The following is an 18313-nucleotide window of genomic DNA, read 5'->3' on the forward strand; positions in this document are numbered from 1 at the left end:
ACTTTTCGCACGATTGGTTAATATAAGGTTCTCGGTTCAATGATTCGGTGAGCTCGAACTTGTTCAAAAGATCCACTTCGACCGACTTGGTCAGAGAACCGCTCTTATTCAGTCCGATTCAATAACGAATCGTTTAGACTAGACTTGTGAACCTAATGAAATGCTTTACTGATAAGATCCGATTCGTTCACTATTCGCAGAGAGTTATAGTCAGACTCTTTTTTACAAAGAGAAGAATTTCAGATAAATGACTAAAATAGCCACGTGAAAAATGCTTTCTTTGTCGTTTTAGGGCACGTTTGGGGCATCAAAACAAACGTTTACGTCTTAATCGTACACTGTGCAGGCTCTCAGCTGTCTCTGAGCGACAGTGTGAGTCATGTGGATCTGTGTTGTAATGCTCGATTGTGAGATCCGTGAAACGTCTCTTAGCAAAGCTGTGTGTCTGGGCTGACGTGCTGAATGACATGGCTTATGGGGAGCATTAAAGGCTCTCTGTCCCATTTAGCTGAGCTCAATGGCGATGAGCAGACACATCCTGCACAGCGGAGTCTGATCCGGATGCTGCACCGCGTCCCCTCCGCACACTAGTGCACGGCTTCAGTATCCTCTGTCACGGTCTCTCTTTCAGGATCATTGAGGAGGAAGTGATTGACTCCCACCCCAGACATCTGATGCCAGTGGACATATTTTCAAGACATGGTTTTGTCAGATCTGTCCGAGGTGTAATTGCTGTAGTGAGAAAATATGTGGTCTGCGCTCACTAACCTATATTTATCTTGTTTTATTTCCCACCATCCTCTCTAAGTCCACTTTAGGATAGGAACCCAGATTTTCACAAGCACATCTGCTATGTTGATTTGTAGGTGTTTGAATGAGTTGTGCCGTTGTGAGGGACTGGAGTGGGCAGTTTCATCACGCTGCCACTCCACCACATGAATGAGGACTGTGGCCTGTTAAGTTAAACAGTTATGAATGTGGGTGAATCACCACCCACTTCTTGAGCCTTCAATTCTGGTGATTAAACAGAAACTATGTAGCTTATACACTTGCATGTTTTTTTTTTTTTTTTTTTTTTTTTTTCTGTCAGATTGATTGTGATCTAATACTGTGTACTGGTGATATGTTACTAGTACAATCCTATTATCATGTATCATTATTTTCTTTTGTTCTAAAAATGAAATGTTGTAGGTTGCAAACTCCCTGAACTGCACAGTTAAGTCATTATTAATAACTGTATATATATATATATATATATATATATATTTCAAAATATACACTCATATACTGTAAGTTTTCAAAATTGACAGTATAGACATTTATAATGTTATAAAAGATTTCTATTTCAAATAAGTGCTGTTCTTTTTAACTTTCTTTTTATAGAAAAAAGTATCACGGTTTCTCCAAAATATCAAACAGCACAACCACTGTCAACTGTGATAATAAAAAAAATAATACCAGCAAATCGCCATAGATTTCTGAAGGAACATGTGACAGAGTAATGGCTGCTAAAAATTCAGCTTCGCCATCACAGGAATAAATCACATTTTAACATCTATTTTAAAATGTAATAATATTTCACAGTGTTACTGTTATTGAAAAGCACAAGAGACTAACAACAGGGTTCGTAGAGATACTGTAAAATAGAATTCCAGGATTTTCAAGGACTGCAATCAGAGCTCTCGCTTATGGTTTGATTTGCAAACCGCTCAGAAGTCCTGATCTTAATCAAATGATTTGCGATCTGCGTTCCTAGGTTCCGATATACACCAAAAGATTTGCGAACCCACTCCGAAACTCTCATCTAACTCAAATGATTTGCAATCCGAAGTCCCGAACTGAATAATGATTCGCAAACCATCATTTGAGATCAGGACTTGGAGGACTCAATTCATGGAATGATTCAAAAACCCACTCTGAAGTTCCAATTCGTGATACGCGCTCCAAAGTCCCGATCTGAACTGAATGATTCACATTATGCTAAGTTCCGATCTCAACTAATTTGGTTAATCTGTTCCACTTCTTGCGTCTTGAGCCATGTTTACATGATACTGTCAGTACTACTACTGGCAACTTAAATAGTCAAAAAAAAAAAAAAAAAAAAAAAAAAAAAAAAAAATTATGATTTTTTTTTTTTTTTTTTTTAAATTGCATGAATTTTACATTAAAAAAAAAATGAAATGAAAAAAAAAAAAAAAAAACAATTAAACACTTATTTTAAAAATACATTGTCTTTCAATAATTCAAGGACTTTTCAAGTACCTCTTCAGGAATATTGCAATTTTCAAGAGTTTTCCAGACCTTAAATTTCAAAACGTTGAAGTCAAGCACTTCAAGCACCTTGCACGACCCCTGTAACAAATGAACAAATCTTAAACTGAAAATCTTATACTGATTCATAGTGTAATGATTTTATCTGTTAATTAGCTCTTCATCCAGAATTTGGCCAACAACTAGAATAAACTGCAGTTATTCAAATACCAAGATGGCACCAACAGGTACCATGAGCCACCACCAAAGCAATATCTTGTTGACTCCTTTTTGTAAACTCGCAAAGACAAAATTATTGACTGATGGATATCTAATTCCGGAACTCTCTGCAGTATATCTCATGATCTGAAATCATGTGGAATGGGTGTCATTGTCCACTTCATGGAGTGTTTGGCAGCTTTTAGTCAAAATGAAGCTACAAGCAGTCATGCGGGGACATAAAAGAACCCCCGTGTTTCTAAAGGGCTTTATCTTTGATTTGTTCAGACAAACAGAGGAGTTGTTTAAGATAAGAGTACAATACAAAGCTCAGGTTTCCAAGTAAATGACTGCATCATCAGACAGTCTCCGAGAGCCATGTCACTAAATGCCTCAGATGTGTGATTGTAGACGATAAATATTTTAAAATGGCCAAAATGATTAATAAAAAAAAAAAAAAAAAATTTTTTTTTTTTTATTCAGACACTGTTAAATGACTATAAATGATTATATATATTTATATAGATTTATATAAGTGAATAAGTCAGTTTATCAACATAGCAACTTTTTGTTGTTGTTTTTTTTTAATCTGCCTGTTTGGACCTAAAGATCAAAACGTGCAGTTATGCCATTCTACGCATCCAGATGTTGTGTACAATATGAAGTCAGAAGTATATAAGATTAAAACAGCTTTAATGTAGATGAAATTAGAGACTCAGAGTGCTTTTTAATACATTTAATTGGAGAGCGGTGCACAGGAACTGGTTGCAGGTTTTCTGGTGACGTGGTCATAAATGACAACATGCACATATAGGTCAGACTGGACAGGAGTTCGGGTGGAGCTATCACCAGGTGTTGCCTGTTGGGTTAAAGAAACAATAATAAGGATTAAATTTTATGTACTGAGTAGTTTTTGCTAAAGTCTAAATTTGTTACATACAAGTTCTATTTGGAGGAAACAAACAATATTCACTGCACAATGTCAATAAGAATTTAGTCAATAAATAATTTAGTTTAACTTTGATTTTGAAAGCAATTTAAACTTCTATTTCTATTCTTCCAGTATAAGTGTGATTTGCTGTTTAAACATCAGTCTGGGTGTGACTTTAAAATATGGACTCCATAGGCTGCCTCCACCAAGAATAAATAAGATCTTAAGCCAGCTGGGATCTGTTATTAAAGGGTAACTGTCAGAAGATTTAGGTTTGCATTCATTCTATGTATTTACTGTACATCTTGTCTGGGCTAACATGCACATTTTGTTTAGAGCGAAGATAAATGCAAACATATGCTGAACATTCCCAAAAAAATGGAATAAAGTGAACGAAAAGCATTAGCTGTTGATTTATACGGACTGGTTATCAAACTAAACCACCAACTGCTACTTTGGAGGGATAACCAACATAGTTTCATCAAACGCGAACATGACCCAAAGAAGAGAAGAATTTGGGTTTATAATTTTGAAACGTTCACAACATTGACTATATCTAACGGGGTGATAAAACAAACAAACAAACAAACAAATCAAATTTAGGCTTGAATATGTCACAATTCCGCCAGTTCGTATGAAGGAATGCATCCACATGGGCAATGAGGTCATGCCTGGTGGGGGCCTGAGGTTGGATTCTGGGTGCACGGGCGGTTTCAGTGTCTGGGTTCCTTAGCCTCCCCTCGTTTTTAATAGCCGGCCTGGTCGGGGTGTGCTCGACCACAGGCAATACTCGCCTCTGCCATCTCGCCCTCAACGAGGCAGCCTGGGTGAGTTTGTGTTCAAAGAGGCCAGTCTGCAGCGTTGCCTCTTTTCCAAAATAGCATGCACTCATAGCTCCTGGGCACACAGGCAAAAAAATAGTGGCACAGGTTCCAGGACTGAATTTCGCGGTTTGTTCTAACCCACTCTGATGGATATTTCGAGAGATTGGAACAAAAATGCTACCCAGGTGCAACAATACAATCTTTCCACTTCACACGTAGGCTATTTGATATCGCCACACAAAATGCTTCACATTGCTTCACATGTATATGATTATCTGCTATAATCAACTGATTAGGCACCGCATCTAATATTAGTAGAATCATATCATAAGGCAATATAACGTTCCTGTTTAAAATCGTAATCAGTCATGAGCTATTCATTAAACAAATACTCAGTTTGACATAGTTCAGGTGTTCATTTACTCACAGATGTTAAACGAGAGCTAAAGCACGACTGAGAGAGGTCAGCACTCTCTGTTTGCCAGTGTCTCACAAGTTCTGCTGAGATCAAACATGCTCACCTCCGGGTCAACATTCAAGATTTTCCTGTCGTTCTTGCACTTGAAGAGCAGGCCGCTCGGATTCTCTGTGATTACCTCATAGTTTGAGCTGCCATTATGTTTGGCCACCTGCGTTCCCCAGTTGTAAAAGCTGAAGAAAAAGTTAGGGTTAATAACTTTATAATGGTTTAAAGACAATAAAATGCATGCTTTAAAGGCGTTGACAAAAAAAAAAAAAACTCCACAGTATGGATGAATGGCTTTGGTGAATATAGTGAAATATATAAACTACAAAGTAAAAAAAAAAAAAAAGTTGGCCTGTCAAGATGTCAGGATGTGTCTTTGTCTTTTGTGCTTTTCACAAAAAGATAAAATAGCACATTTGTTCCCAGTTTGATAAAAGGTACATTTGGAAAGCCAGGTGTTAAGTTGTATATAAGGAATTCAGTTTGTTCAGTGTTTTAGAGCCAGTTAGCCAACGGCATTCATTTTGTTTCAATATTCTTGTTCTACACTATTGACAGAAGTGACGAGAGAACAATCATGCTCTTGACATCCACAAAATTACATGTAAGAGCTGCTTTCTGAAACACCTTTATAAAAAATGACTGAAAACAACTTCAATGGGTAGAGAACATATTCAATTAAAAGAAAGGAAACAATGTACTATTATTTTTAAGTGCAGGGACTAAATTAAACCTAATGGAGAATGGTGAACTGACAGCTATTAAATGTATTAAGCACAAATTAAAAGACATCAGGATTTTTCTGTGTCAGAAAGTATCAGAAATGCAGGGTTTTACTTTTTAAACGGGTCATGAGCTGAGAAACCAAAATCCCTTAAAGACATATAAGAGGTCATTGTATTATAAAAACATCCTGTAAACTTCAAAACCAAAAACTTTCGACTTTCTAAATACAGCTTCTATTAAAGGCACAATATGTACGTTTTCGCCGCTACAGGGTGCATATTCAAAACAAACAAAGAAGTCTGATGACGTCGTGATTCAGCGTGAAATCAAGGGAGTTGTAGTCTTCATCCCCACAGCTGATGCAATCCGTTGGGACTCGGACAGAAATCACGTTCATGGATGAGCTAATGTATTAAAGACTTATTAAGGTCACTGTAATTTGAAGCAGGGTGGGGCTGAAAGTAGTGGAAGCGAAATGATGCTGCTGGAGCAGCTACTAATGAAGGACGAGCAAGATACATGGCGCGAAAGCAGCAGAGCTTTTATTATGCGTATGTGAAGTAAAACTGCTGTTTTATCATACTACATACATTTGAGTGTGTTGAAGGTTCTGTTATAATGCTACTCTGTTATATTCGTCACCTGTCTAATAAAATCCATAACATATTAAAGTGTCTTTGGGGTTTCTATGTTTTCTACAAAATAAAACATGAAAATCGAGGGTGTATGATGTCAACAGCAGACGACGCAAGGAGGACATGGTCCATGTCACTAGTTAAAATAGCTTATTTCTCTGGATTGAAACATTCTTCGAAACTTGTGGAATAATGTAAGTACACAAGTCAGCAAAATATATCTAACTGTTCTAGTGGGTTTTGGATATTTTAATCAAAAAATCTTTAAGGCCCTTTAAGGCCAATCTGCCAAAACGACAGGTTGTGGAATGTGCCACTTTATGATGTAATAGTGTGGCTAAACACTGTCTCCGAAGAAGAAGACCAATGCCTGCTTTTACATCGCTGCTTGTTTAGCCCCAACCACCAATTTACATGAAGTGTAAATAACAAGAGAGGTGAACGCAAGTCTACGTGGAAACCAAACAATAAAGACGGCTCCAAATACAAGAAGACGCTGTGCAGTGCCAAGTTGTGGAAAAATTCTTTGCATTGCCTTCCTTCTGATCCCAACATTATTTTAAATGAAGTTCCAGACCATGTCTGTGACAACTTGGTCCTTTGTTTTTTTATTTGTTTACAAACAAGGCACAATTTGATGCAGAATTTTCAGAAAGACTGAAACTAAAAGACACTGTTGTGCCGACTATATTGTATCAGACAGTAATGTCTCACCACACAAGTGTGAGTAACTGTTTGTATTATGTGGTCACTATTTCTTTGTCTGAAATTACAGATTGTTTGATATGTACTGAATATATATGCGTCTATCTAAGAAGGACGCAGGCTGTCAAACATACACAAGTGTTAGCCAATCATAGCAGTGGGTGTGAGTCTACAATCCACCACGCCTATTCAAACAGAGCGTTCTGATGAGGGGGTCAAAACAAGGACAGGAAATTGTTTATTACTGTTAAATTATGGTGTTTTTGATATTAAAATCTTGATAACATTATAAGTGGACCTCAGAGAACAGTACAAAATAATAAAAAGGCAGTTCAAGGATCAGTTCACTTCTAGAACAAGAATTTTCTTCCAAATTGCCCTACATCACTGTTTTACCCTTTTTTTTTTTTGGCGTTTGATCTTTGCATGTTCACTTTGTGAACGCTGGGTTGGTACTTCTGCAGCAATGTAGGATGATTTTGAAGTTGGGGAAGAAAACTAAGTTTTTCGACATATACTAACTCTATCGACCCGGATTACACAGACTATGCATGTGCATCGCAGAGTTGAGACAAGACGAGCGTTTGAGGTTAAAAAGTATATAAATTGTCAATTTGTTTCTAAAATGACCGATCGTTTTGCTAGATTAGACCCTTCTTCCTTGGCTGGGATCATTTAGAGCCATTTGAAGCCACATTTAAACTGCATTTTGGAAGTTCAAACTTGGGGGCACCATTGAAGTGCACTATATCAAGAACATTCCTGAAATGTTTTCCTCAAGAAACATAATTTCTTATCGACTGAAGAAAGAAAGACATGAACATCTTGGATGACAAGGGGGTGAGTAAATTATCTATAAATTTTTGTTTTGGAAGTGAACTACTTCTTTCATGACCTGTTTAAGGGCTAAAACACGGTGTAATGTAAATGTAAAACATGTTTAAGATTTGTATATTTTGTCACTATTTTGTCAAGTTTGTAAAAAAGGACACAATGTACTGTTTAAAAATAGGAAGAAATGTCTCTATTGATTTTGCACAGGTGTTTTACCTGACTTACACATTGTATTGTGTTGTGCTTTATGATTAAAGGAAATGTCTATAAACCTAACAGATAATTACCAGTACTTTTTCTGTGTATGTTTTCCTCACAGTGTACGTGATTAAATTTTTCATACAAATTCTTGAAAGGAAGGTTTGTTACTTGGAAAGGCAGCCATTTTACTATTTTAGCCTTTGGCTTGCTGGACAAAAGTTTCACTGACATATCAGTTTTCCTCTAACTGAATACAGAGGCTGTTGGATATTTATTTGAAAATGTTCAAGAATAGATGTCTAGCTTCAAAAATCTATGTTCACACAAAGCTTTCAAGACATTCCATGCTAACGGGGAAAAAAACACTTTCTCACAGCTACAACCAAAAAAATTCCTCTGTCTGCACTGATCAATGTAAGGATTGAGACCCAGCAGGCCACTCAAAAATGGCAATGGGAATAGATCGAAACGTAATTAACGCACGCAATGAGCAATAATGAAAAAAATAGACTGTCTGGCCCGTGTTAGTGGTTCTCATCACTAGCTCGACTGCTGGGAGACAGCTGCTTTGCAGAAACACCAACTCCAAATGTCACACTCTGAGGCAGCGAGGGTTGCTCAAATGGACCTCAGCTTTTCCCAAGCAGTAGTTTGTGGTCCAAGAACAAAGCTGGACTTTGGGGAGAGGCTCTTTATAAGTCCAAGGGAGAGGCACATGGATGCAAGAGCTTTTCATTCTCTGTCATGATAACACTGTGGACGTCAGCCAAAGCTACATCTTGTATTGCTGCAATGCTACTAAAACATTTTACAGATGCTGTTTATAAGAAGTTATGACCTTAACCTCAAGGATATAAATCATTGCCCTTTGAGATACGATCCTCATTCGGTTGATTTCAAGCCATGGAGGATTTGGTTCAGTAGCAATCCCTGGTGCAGTATAAAAACACTTGGATATCTGGACACTGAGACATCTAATAAATAACTAACATGTCTATTATCTAGATCATAGATTAATGTCATTGTGGTGTTAAGTATTTATCCAAATTAAACATACGTTCCGAGTCCTAAAACACAGGAAGACAGTTGCAAGTTTCTTGCAAAACTTGCTCTGGATCAGCTCTTCTTTAAACCTAACAAAAAGGAAATGATTAACGCCCATTTTTTTGTGCACTGTAGGCCCATCCTATAGCTGTACCATCTTGAAAGAACTTATCATAATTCATTACATATGGCTCTGTGTGTCAGAGAGAGAACGCACGATGGAAAGACACCTCACACTTCCCTGTCCGCCATTTCCTGTCAAGGTGACCAGAAACCATGGTGCTGGTCACCAAAGCAAACAGAAGAAAGCCTGAAATGAAAAGACTGGCTAATAAGGCGTAAACAAAAAGTAATGGTCTGAAAATTAACATCCTCGCAGAGTCTCCGCTTGCCATTTTGCATCACAGGAAAGACTTGCCATCGGAGTGACTGCCGTCACGGTAAACATAGCAGACCCTCACAAAGAGCCAGATTCTGTGGAGAAATACAGTGATGCTTGAAATGGCATGAAATTGTTCTGTTTGCCTTTGGATCAAACTTTCTAGTCCTCCCTTTCCTTCTCTCCATATGGTTTGTAACATATACAAAATGTAAAACTTTGTGAGGGACTTAGAAGCAGGATGCATATTCACTTCCTCCTTTTTAAAATAAGGTTTGACAGCATTTTCTGTGTCTATTTATACTGAAACGCCATATAGCAATTAGCATTTTTGGGTTGACCACTTTTATGCAATGGTGAACCACTTACTTTTGGTCGAAGAAACAGGACAGATGTGAGATATTTTAACTGAGAACATGAAAAGATGGGCAGAAAAATGCTCCAAAGCCTTTAAATTTTCGAGTCGGAGGAAGCTCGAAGACCGGCTGGGCTTTCTGAGCATTTGGGTCTGTTCGTTTCATGATTGAAAACGCATGAGTGTGGCAACACATGTGATTTGGACATATTCTTTGGCACTTTTGGTCCCAATTTGTGCCTGCAGGGATGTCACCTGGTAACATGAAATGCTTAATATTCATAGTGCAGCTAATGGCACCCCACCCACACTAACTTACTAATGTGTGAAAGACCTGGGCTTTGTGGAAACAATTATTGTGCTGTTAATAACAGGTCTGTGTTGTTACTGTTATACTGACAGAGAAAAGGATGTTTGTGTGCTTCAGTGCTCCATGGTTACCAAACTAAAGCCTGATGGAGTGTTTTAAGAGTGCTTTAAAAATCCACCAGCTGTAACTCTGTGGATCAAGGAGAAAGAGGATAGTCTGGTTTGTAACCTAGAATTAGTGAGAAATCTGTAAGGATGCTGCTTTGAGTCAGTATAACCAAAGAAATCAGTCTTCTCTATATAAAAAAAGGGTTAAATATCTATCTATCCAACTTTCAATCCATTTATCCATCTATAGCTACGGCTTTTCTTTTATATTACTAAAGGTTTGGTGATTGTCCTCAGCTGGTGGCCATGACTTTTGTACTTTTCATTTTTGTGGTCAGGCAGTCAAAGTCTGTCAGCTGTAGTGTGGATTCATGCATCTGTACGGGAAGAACACAGCATCTGCTCCATCTTAGTGGCAACCACAAGCACTGCCTGTTATTGTTCCCGTGAGAAGGATGGTGGAGGAAAGAGAGAACAGAGAGAGAGCAAGAGAGAGAGAGAAAGGGACTAAAAGAGAAATAGGGAGAGAAAGAGAGATGGGGCTGTGAGTACACAGGAAATGAGAATGCTTATGCTGTAGTGTACTTCCTTCACTTACTCTGATTAGATCATGTGCTGTGGCAGCTAAGATGTGGATATACAAACACAAACATGCCTGGCTATACTTGCATGCTGGATATACCAGATTTAGATGTCTTAAAAAAACAATATTAAATGACTGCATTTAGTTTAATCTTAAATATATGTATTATTACAGACCGTATCACTGTAAAAAATAAAAAACACAATTTGTTGAGTCAGCTTAAAATAAGTTGTTACCCTGCTGCCTTAAAATTTTAAGTTCAGTCAACTAAAATAAGTTTATTTATAAGTTTATTTAACTTAGTAAATTGTACTAAGTAACAACTTTTTATTTGTGTTTGCTAAACTTAACAGATGGGTAAGTAACCCAGCTGCCTTAAAATTTTAAGTTGATTCAACTCAAATATCTAAGTTGTCACTTAGTATAATTTAACATTTCAAGTTAAATAAACTTTTTTTTTGAGTTGACTGAACTTAAAATTTCAAGGCAGCCAGGTTACAAATTATTTTAAGTTGACTGAACAAATTGTTTTTTGGGTTTACTACTTATATATACACTGTACACTCATCAGTAAGATTTTAAATGTTTTTAAAGACTTTTCTTATGCTCATCGAGGTTGCATTTATTTGATCAAAAATACAGAAAAACTGAAATATATTATGAAATATTATTTCAATTTCAGTTTTCTATGTGAATATATTTTATATTTTATTCCTGTAATACAAAGCTACATTTTCAGCATCATTATGCCAGTCTTCAGTGTCACATGATCCTTCAGAAATCATTCTAATATGCTGTTTTATTATCAATGTTGAAAATATTTTTTTGGAACCTGTGATACTTTTTCAGGATTCTTTGATTAATAAAAGGTTAAAAACAACAGCATTTATTTAAAACAGAAAGGTTTTCTAACAATATACACTACAGTTCAAAAGTTTGGGGTCAGTACATTTTTTTTCTTTCTTTTTCTGAAAGAAATCAATACTTTTATTCACCAAGGATGTGTTTAATTAATAAAAAGCAATAGCATAGATTTACATTGTTATAAAAGATGTATATTTTGAATAAATGCTGTTCTTTTTAACTTGTTATTTATCAGAGAATCCTGCAAAAAAGAATCACAGGTTCCAAAAAAAATATCTGGCAGCAGAACTGTTTCCAAGATTGATAATTCTAATAATAAATCAGCATATTAGAATGATTTCTGAAGTGTCATGTGACACTGAAGACTGAAGTAACAGCTGATGATAATTCAACTTTGCATCACAGGAATAAATTATATTTTAAAATATATTAAAATTCACATTTAAGATTCACATATAATGTACTCACCCCTTGTCATCTAAGATGTTCATGTCTTTCTTTCTTCAGTCGTTTTTGAGGAAAACATTTCAGCATTTCTCTCCGTATAGTGGACTGATATGGTGCCCCGATTTTGAACTTCCAAAAAAAAGATAAGAATGGTCTTATCTAGCGAAACAATCTGTTATTTTCATTAAACAATACAATTTAAATACTTCTTAATCTCAAACGCTCGTCTTGCCTTGCTCTCCCTGAACTCTGTGTATTCTGACTCAAGACAGTTAGGGTATGTTGAAAAACTCAGACCGTATTTTCTCCCTCAAATTCAAAAATCATCCTACTTCGCTGCAGAAGTGCCGACCCAGTCTTTGCAAAGCGAACATGCAAAGAAAATCAAATATCCTTAACAAAAAAGGTAAAACAGTGATATAGCATGATTTTGAACTTGAGGGAGAACATGAGATGGGAGTTTTTCGACATACCCTAACTCTCATGAACCAAAACAAAAACAGTCCAGGCAGAGTAAGACAAGACAAGCGTTTGGCATTAAAAAGTATATAAACTCTATTATTTTTATTAAAATAACTGGTCGTTACGCTAGATAAGACCCTTCTTTCTCGGCTGGGATCGTTTGAAGCTGCATATAAACTGCATTTGGACATTCAAAATCGGGGGACCAAATCAGTCCATTATATGGAGAAAAATGCTGAAATGTTTTCCTCAAAAAAACATTTCTTTACGACTGAAGAAAGAAAGACATGAACATCTTGGATGACAAGGGGGTGAGTAAATTATTTGTAAATTGTTGTTCTGGAAGTGGAAGTTGTTCTTTAAATGTTTTTGTTTTCAAGATTCAAGAAAAAACAGCATTAATTTATAACAGACATTTTTTGTAACATTTTAATACATCTTTGTTGAATCTAAATGAAGTCTAAATTTCTCCTAAAAAATTGCAGTGACCCAAATTTTTTAAACAGCGCAGTACACTTAACCTTTAATATATTTCCAATGCTTGTTTTTACTAATCTCAAATGAATCTTAGCCAACAAAAAAACTGCACTGGAAATCTCTATGAAGGTCAGTGATATGTACTTTCTTTTTGGATGGCTATGACTTCCTAACTTGGTTTACAGAGGATCACTATTTGACTAATATTAATATTAGAGGATAAAAAGGGCATTATTCAAAATGTACTTGCACATTCCATTTTCATGCACTGGCCAGGATATTAAAAAAAGGTGCCTCCTCCATTATGAACAGGAAGTCTGTTTTGCTTTCACTGTATTTTACGCATATTGATATTTTAGAGAGGGAAGAGACCAATGCTTCAAAGACCAGAAGGATGCATGCACATTAATCTAAGAACATCTAACCTCTGAGATGTTCAGTAGCAGTATCTACTAAAACAATAGTAACTGGAAATCATCACGGATGGGTCATAATATAAGTAGGCTTACCTTAAGTCAGTTGTTTTTGGCATAAGCCTTTTCTTTCCACTGAAATATGGTTCAAAGTCTTCAGATTTTAGTCGGTGGGAGTAGTCTATATACCCAGATATTTCCTGTCCGTGAGAATTTCGGTCCCTTATGAAAATGATGGACTGCAAGAAAAACAGGAGGACATACTGTATAAATAATCTGGAGCGCAATATGCTATACTGACAAACTAGACAAAGGAGAGACATAAATCATTGGAATCGGGACGATTCTGTTACAAATGCTTTAATAATTGAATTGTGGTACAGTCTATAACATGAATCACTTTTTTAGAGTGTTTTTCAGAATGGAAGACAGAAACACCGCACAGTTCAGAGTTCAGTCAGCAGTTGTTTTGTCTGGATGCTAATGATGAAAGAATAACTTCCAACCACATCTGCTGTGAAGAGGATCTTTGTTTTGGCTTGTCTGTTTACCTCTAAGAGACAGCGAGAGACAGAGTCACACTTCTTTTGTGAAATCACCCCTTTTTGATAGCATAGTCAATGATATCACATTTGTATTTCTATCAGATCCCTGGCCATCTGTGGATTTCCCTTACATGTGCAGGATAAAAGTGAGATAACTAGCGCTGCAGACTTGAAAAGGAACGGTCCTGCTTTAGATGCTTTAAACAGATGCTATCGGGTTCACAGCTGGCCAGGGGCTGATCCAGCTACCTTATCTGTGGCTTTTGCGCTCCCCCGTCAGCCTTGAAAAGAAATCATCAGGCAAAGGTGAGGAATTACAGTGGGCAGAGCAAGGATTGGAGATCATCTTTCGATTGCAAAAGAAGAATCAAAACCCTCTAGCCCACAGTCATACGACGGCAGAAAGGTTTCCTCTCGCCCTCGTAAGTCCTCAGGCAAAGCGATAAAAACAGATCTGTGGAACTGACTGTTTCCATCAGTTTCCCGGAGTTTAACAGAACAGGTGTTGTACCTTCAAGAAGTTTCCCGTTTTACTGTACCCGATAAAGAAACAGCCTCTTACGAGCATACACTACTTACAGACTATGTCAGTAAAGAATTAACTAAAAAGGGTTGAAAATTGCTTTGACCGTAAAAACTATTGTTAACAAAAACACAATCTGGTCTTTGCCTCTTCCTACATTAATAGGGATACACAACGTATTGCTACCATGCCTACTTTTTTTTTTTTTAATTTACTAAACAATTTATCACTTTATTTATTTATTTAGACAAAAGTTTGGGATCAGTAAGATGTTTTTGAAAGAAATCTCGGTAACACTTTACAATAAGGTGTCATTTGTTAACATTAGTCAATGTATGAACTAACATGAACGAATAATGAACAATACATGTATTACACTATTTATTAATCTTTGTTAATGTTAGTTAATAAAAATACAGTCGTTCATTGTTTGTTCATGTTAGTAACTAATAATATTAACAAATACATCTTGTAATTTTAATAATGCATTAGTAAATGCTGAAATTAAAATGAACTATTAATAAATGCTTTAAAAGTATAATTTATTCTTAGTTCTTATTATGTTAACTAATAAACCTTATTGTAAAGTGTTACTGAAACCACTTATGGGACACCAAGGATGCATTTATTTAATCAAAAATACAGTAAAAACATATTGCGAAATATTTGTACAATTTAAAATAACATTTTTGTATTTTTATATATTTTAACAATTTATTCACGATGATTATGATGGACTGGCTTAATTTTCTGTAGCCATTACTCCTATTGTCAGTGTCACATGATTAGGGTTGGGTATCGAGAACCGCTTCCATTTTATTTGGTGCTCAAGCAAAATTCAACAATGTTAAAGAAAGCTGTGCTTGTGCTGCTTAATATTTTTTTGGAAACAGTTATATACTTTTTTAAGGCTTTTGATCAATGCATCCTAGCTAAATTAAAGTATTCATTTCTGGAAAAAAAATCTTATTGACTGATGATTTAATGAATGATGCATGATGATTGATTAATGAATGATTTAAAATAACTAAAACAAATATATTTTAGTAATTTATTCCTGTGATGGCCAGGCTTAATTTTCTGCGAACTCCAGTATTTATTGTCACATGATCCTTTAGAAATCATTCTATTTGGTACTCAAGCAAAATTCATGAATGAATCATAAATGAATGCATCCTAGCTGAATAACAGTATTAATTTATAAGTATTAAGTTTGAACTTTGAACAGTACTGCAAGTATATACATTTTAATAAAAATAATCATCTTCACATATCAACTAGAATTAAATCTCTAAAAATGAATTTAGTAGTCTAAGTCAAAAACAGCAATTCTGCAATACATCCAAAAATATAAGTGTGCTGTATCTGTTTTGACTCAAGAAAGTGAGATAGTCTCACAACCCCACTCTTGAGCGGTGTGGCACTGAGTGAAGAGAACACACTGAGCGGCTTTTATCACCCGTCTGGCTGGTTCATGACGATGTTTCCCCCCGCAGGATTTACCAGTGACGCATTTCTTTCAAGGCTCGGATGTGTGCGTCAGGGTGGTATGGTGGCACCCTCTCGAATGGATAACACTTTGAGAGGAAAGCAGGGCCTCTTGGTGCTCTCCGCCTGGGAACAATCCTGCACTGTCAGGGAGGCTTGCAGGTGTCTGAGGGTGTCAGCTGGCCTCTGTTTATTATTGGTGGGCTGTGCTTTAGGAGGAATCCCAGGCCATCACTAACAACTGTGTAAATTTGTCGGGGTAATGAAAACATGACCTGGATGAGAGGAATGCTTGAGGTCGGAGTCCTTTTTTTTGGCAGCCTTACCCTTGTCCCTCTTTAGGTGTTCCTTGAGGGGGGGGAGGGAGGTTGCTTATTTGACTTGGACGTGACTTCACATAGTGGGGCTTGTGTAATAGATGCAGCGGTGAGTCCAGATGTGCTGAGGTGTTCTGCTTCTGTTAGGATCGGCCAGAATCGCATTTGGCCTTTAGAAAACTAAGAGAGCCTGGAAGTACTCTACAGGGTCACAGGACCTCAAACAAAAATCGTCTGAAGTGGCAACATGATGCACATTTTTCTTTTCAGTCAGAGCACAGATATTACACCACCTTTGAACTTACATAACCACCCACTTGCCATTATCGTAGGGCTAAGAATACACAAACGTACATATATATGTTGGTAAATATTAAAATTAAGGTTTCTTTATCTGCGTCACACCATAGGACATCATGTCACACTAAAGGACAGAAATGGTAGTTATTAAAGTATTTTTTTTAATTTTTGAACATGTCAAATAAGAAAGAAAGTTTCATTTTGATACAAACAATACCAACATGTTTTTTTCAAACAAAATAAAATAATTTTCATCAATAAAATGCAGTCTTGTAGTCAATCAGTATGTTACTGACACTCTTCTAGCCCCCCCTGCTGCATCTGCGGCACAGCTAAATATTACTGATACATGATTGACTCTTTTTAAGCCATGATTTTGATTATATTTACTTTCTGCATTGTTCTCTTATAGGATCTCCTCCCTTCTGGTGGATCCCTGTTAATTTTCTGTCTATATTTCCGCGTCAGTTCCAGTTTTCCACTAATTTCTCTCCCTCAGTTCTTTTGGTTTCAAAAAAAAAAAGTATCATATTTTATACTTATACACTTATTTTCATCACACTTTGTAACAGTACAAGTTTTCTGCAAAAACATAAGAAAATAGTTTAATTAATGTAATCATTGCATTTAAGAACACTGAAAATGATCAAAAAAGAATATAAAGGAGTCAAACAAATCTTATTTAATTATTTAAAATGCTTTTTAAAGAGACCTTGTCCTCTGGTGTGACATCTTTGTCCTATGGTGTGACAGCAGGCGTCACACCGGAGGACATTTTCTGTCACACCATAAGACGTTTCAGCCTTTTGTGTAAATTAATGACTTGCTATTCCAAGCTAATCTGTCATTAACGGTTTGCAAGAGACATTTGCATAATTTTCCATGATTATGTAGTTTAACATACAGTTTTTAATTAAAATATAATTTAGGAGTGTCACACCAAAGGACAACAAAACGTAACACTTTTGTAGTGGTTCCAAAAAAGTTAAATATTTGAACAATTCTGAGACAAAAAACTGACAAGGGGCTTCAGTAACATGACCATGAATGAGGTCCTTCAGCTAATAAAAGTTTTTTGTAGAACTGGCCGATTTAAAATCAGGATATGGTGTCACACCACAGGACGTGGTTTTCAGAGACAAAATGTATCAAGCTCCTACACTTTAAGAAATATATGGATGCAAAAATGATTGCCATTTACTAAAACAGATTATTTATTAACATTTTTTATGCTTTTCTTTTTAATTTATAAAAGTTGTAATTTTTTTAACCATGCCTGAGACAGTCACACCATAGGACAATTTTGACATCTGGCTCAAAAAAAAAAAAAAAAAAAAAAAATATATATATATATATATATATATATATATATATATAAAAAATTAAATAACACTGCAGCTTTTATAACAACAGTTCCATGTAGGACAAAGAAATATCTAATGATTTACAGCATTTTAAATAATGACAATATTAATTATATTCATTTTTATCTTGCGGGACAGTGAAAATGCCATGTCACGTCAACAACCCATATATATAAACGCACACATTTCCTGAGGAATTTTCTTAGCCTGCATGAACAGAAGGCTGTAATTCTGTACATGTGATTTAAATTTGGCCAACATATGCAAGAAACTTTGGACCACAGAAGAAGTAAAAATATTTAATGTCTTTAATAGTAGTTCCTGAACAACTGAAGTATTTAAGAGTTTTTAATGGGTATTTCAAACCCATTTTCGAACATTTCAGCCTATAGCTTACAATCAGTGTGTGTTCAAAATGCCTAAAAAATCTCAATACAGCACACAACCACAGAGTGGCTACAACAAATGATTGAATTTGGCAGTGTTCAACATCTTTTTTAATGTCTTTGACAGACTTACAGAGTTTCTGTGAAAATGTATGCAA

The 18313-nt window shown here is 36.0% G+C and overlaps 1 protein-coding gene across 2 annotated transcripts in view; it reads right to left on the minus strand.

Annotated features, from left to right (window-relative positions):
- Window positions 1-3182: 3182 nt before the first annotated feature.
- cfap299 (cilia and flagella associated protein 299) overlaps window positions 3183-18313 on the minus strand; it is a 71168-nt gene continuing 56037 nt past the window's right edge. For both annotated transcript variants that reach the window (XM_051109024.1, XM_051109025.1), the window contains exons 4-6: window positions 13329-13471; window positions 4746-4875; window positions 3183-3328 (exon numbers count right to left, since the gene is read on the minus strand). In XM_051109024.1, the coding sequence (XP_050964981.1) occupies window positions 3206-3328; window positions 4746-4875; window positions 13329-13471 (396 nt within the window). In that variant the 3' untranslated portion in view covers window positions 3183-3205. The remainder of the gene's footprint in view (window positions 3329-4745; window positions 4876-13328; window positions 13472-18313) is intronic.

This window comes from Labeo rohita, chromosome 5, assembly GCF_022985175.1.
Source record: "Labeo rohita strain BAU-BD-2019 chromosome 5, IGBB_LRoh.1.0, whole genome shotgun sequence".
Lineage (NCBI taxonomy): Eukaryota > Metazoa > Chordata > Actinopteri > Cypriniformes > Cyprinidae > Labeo > Labeo rohita.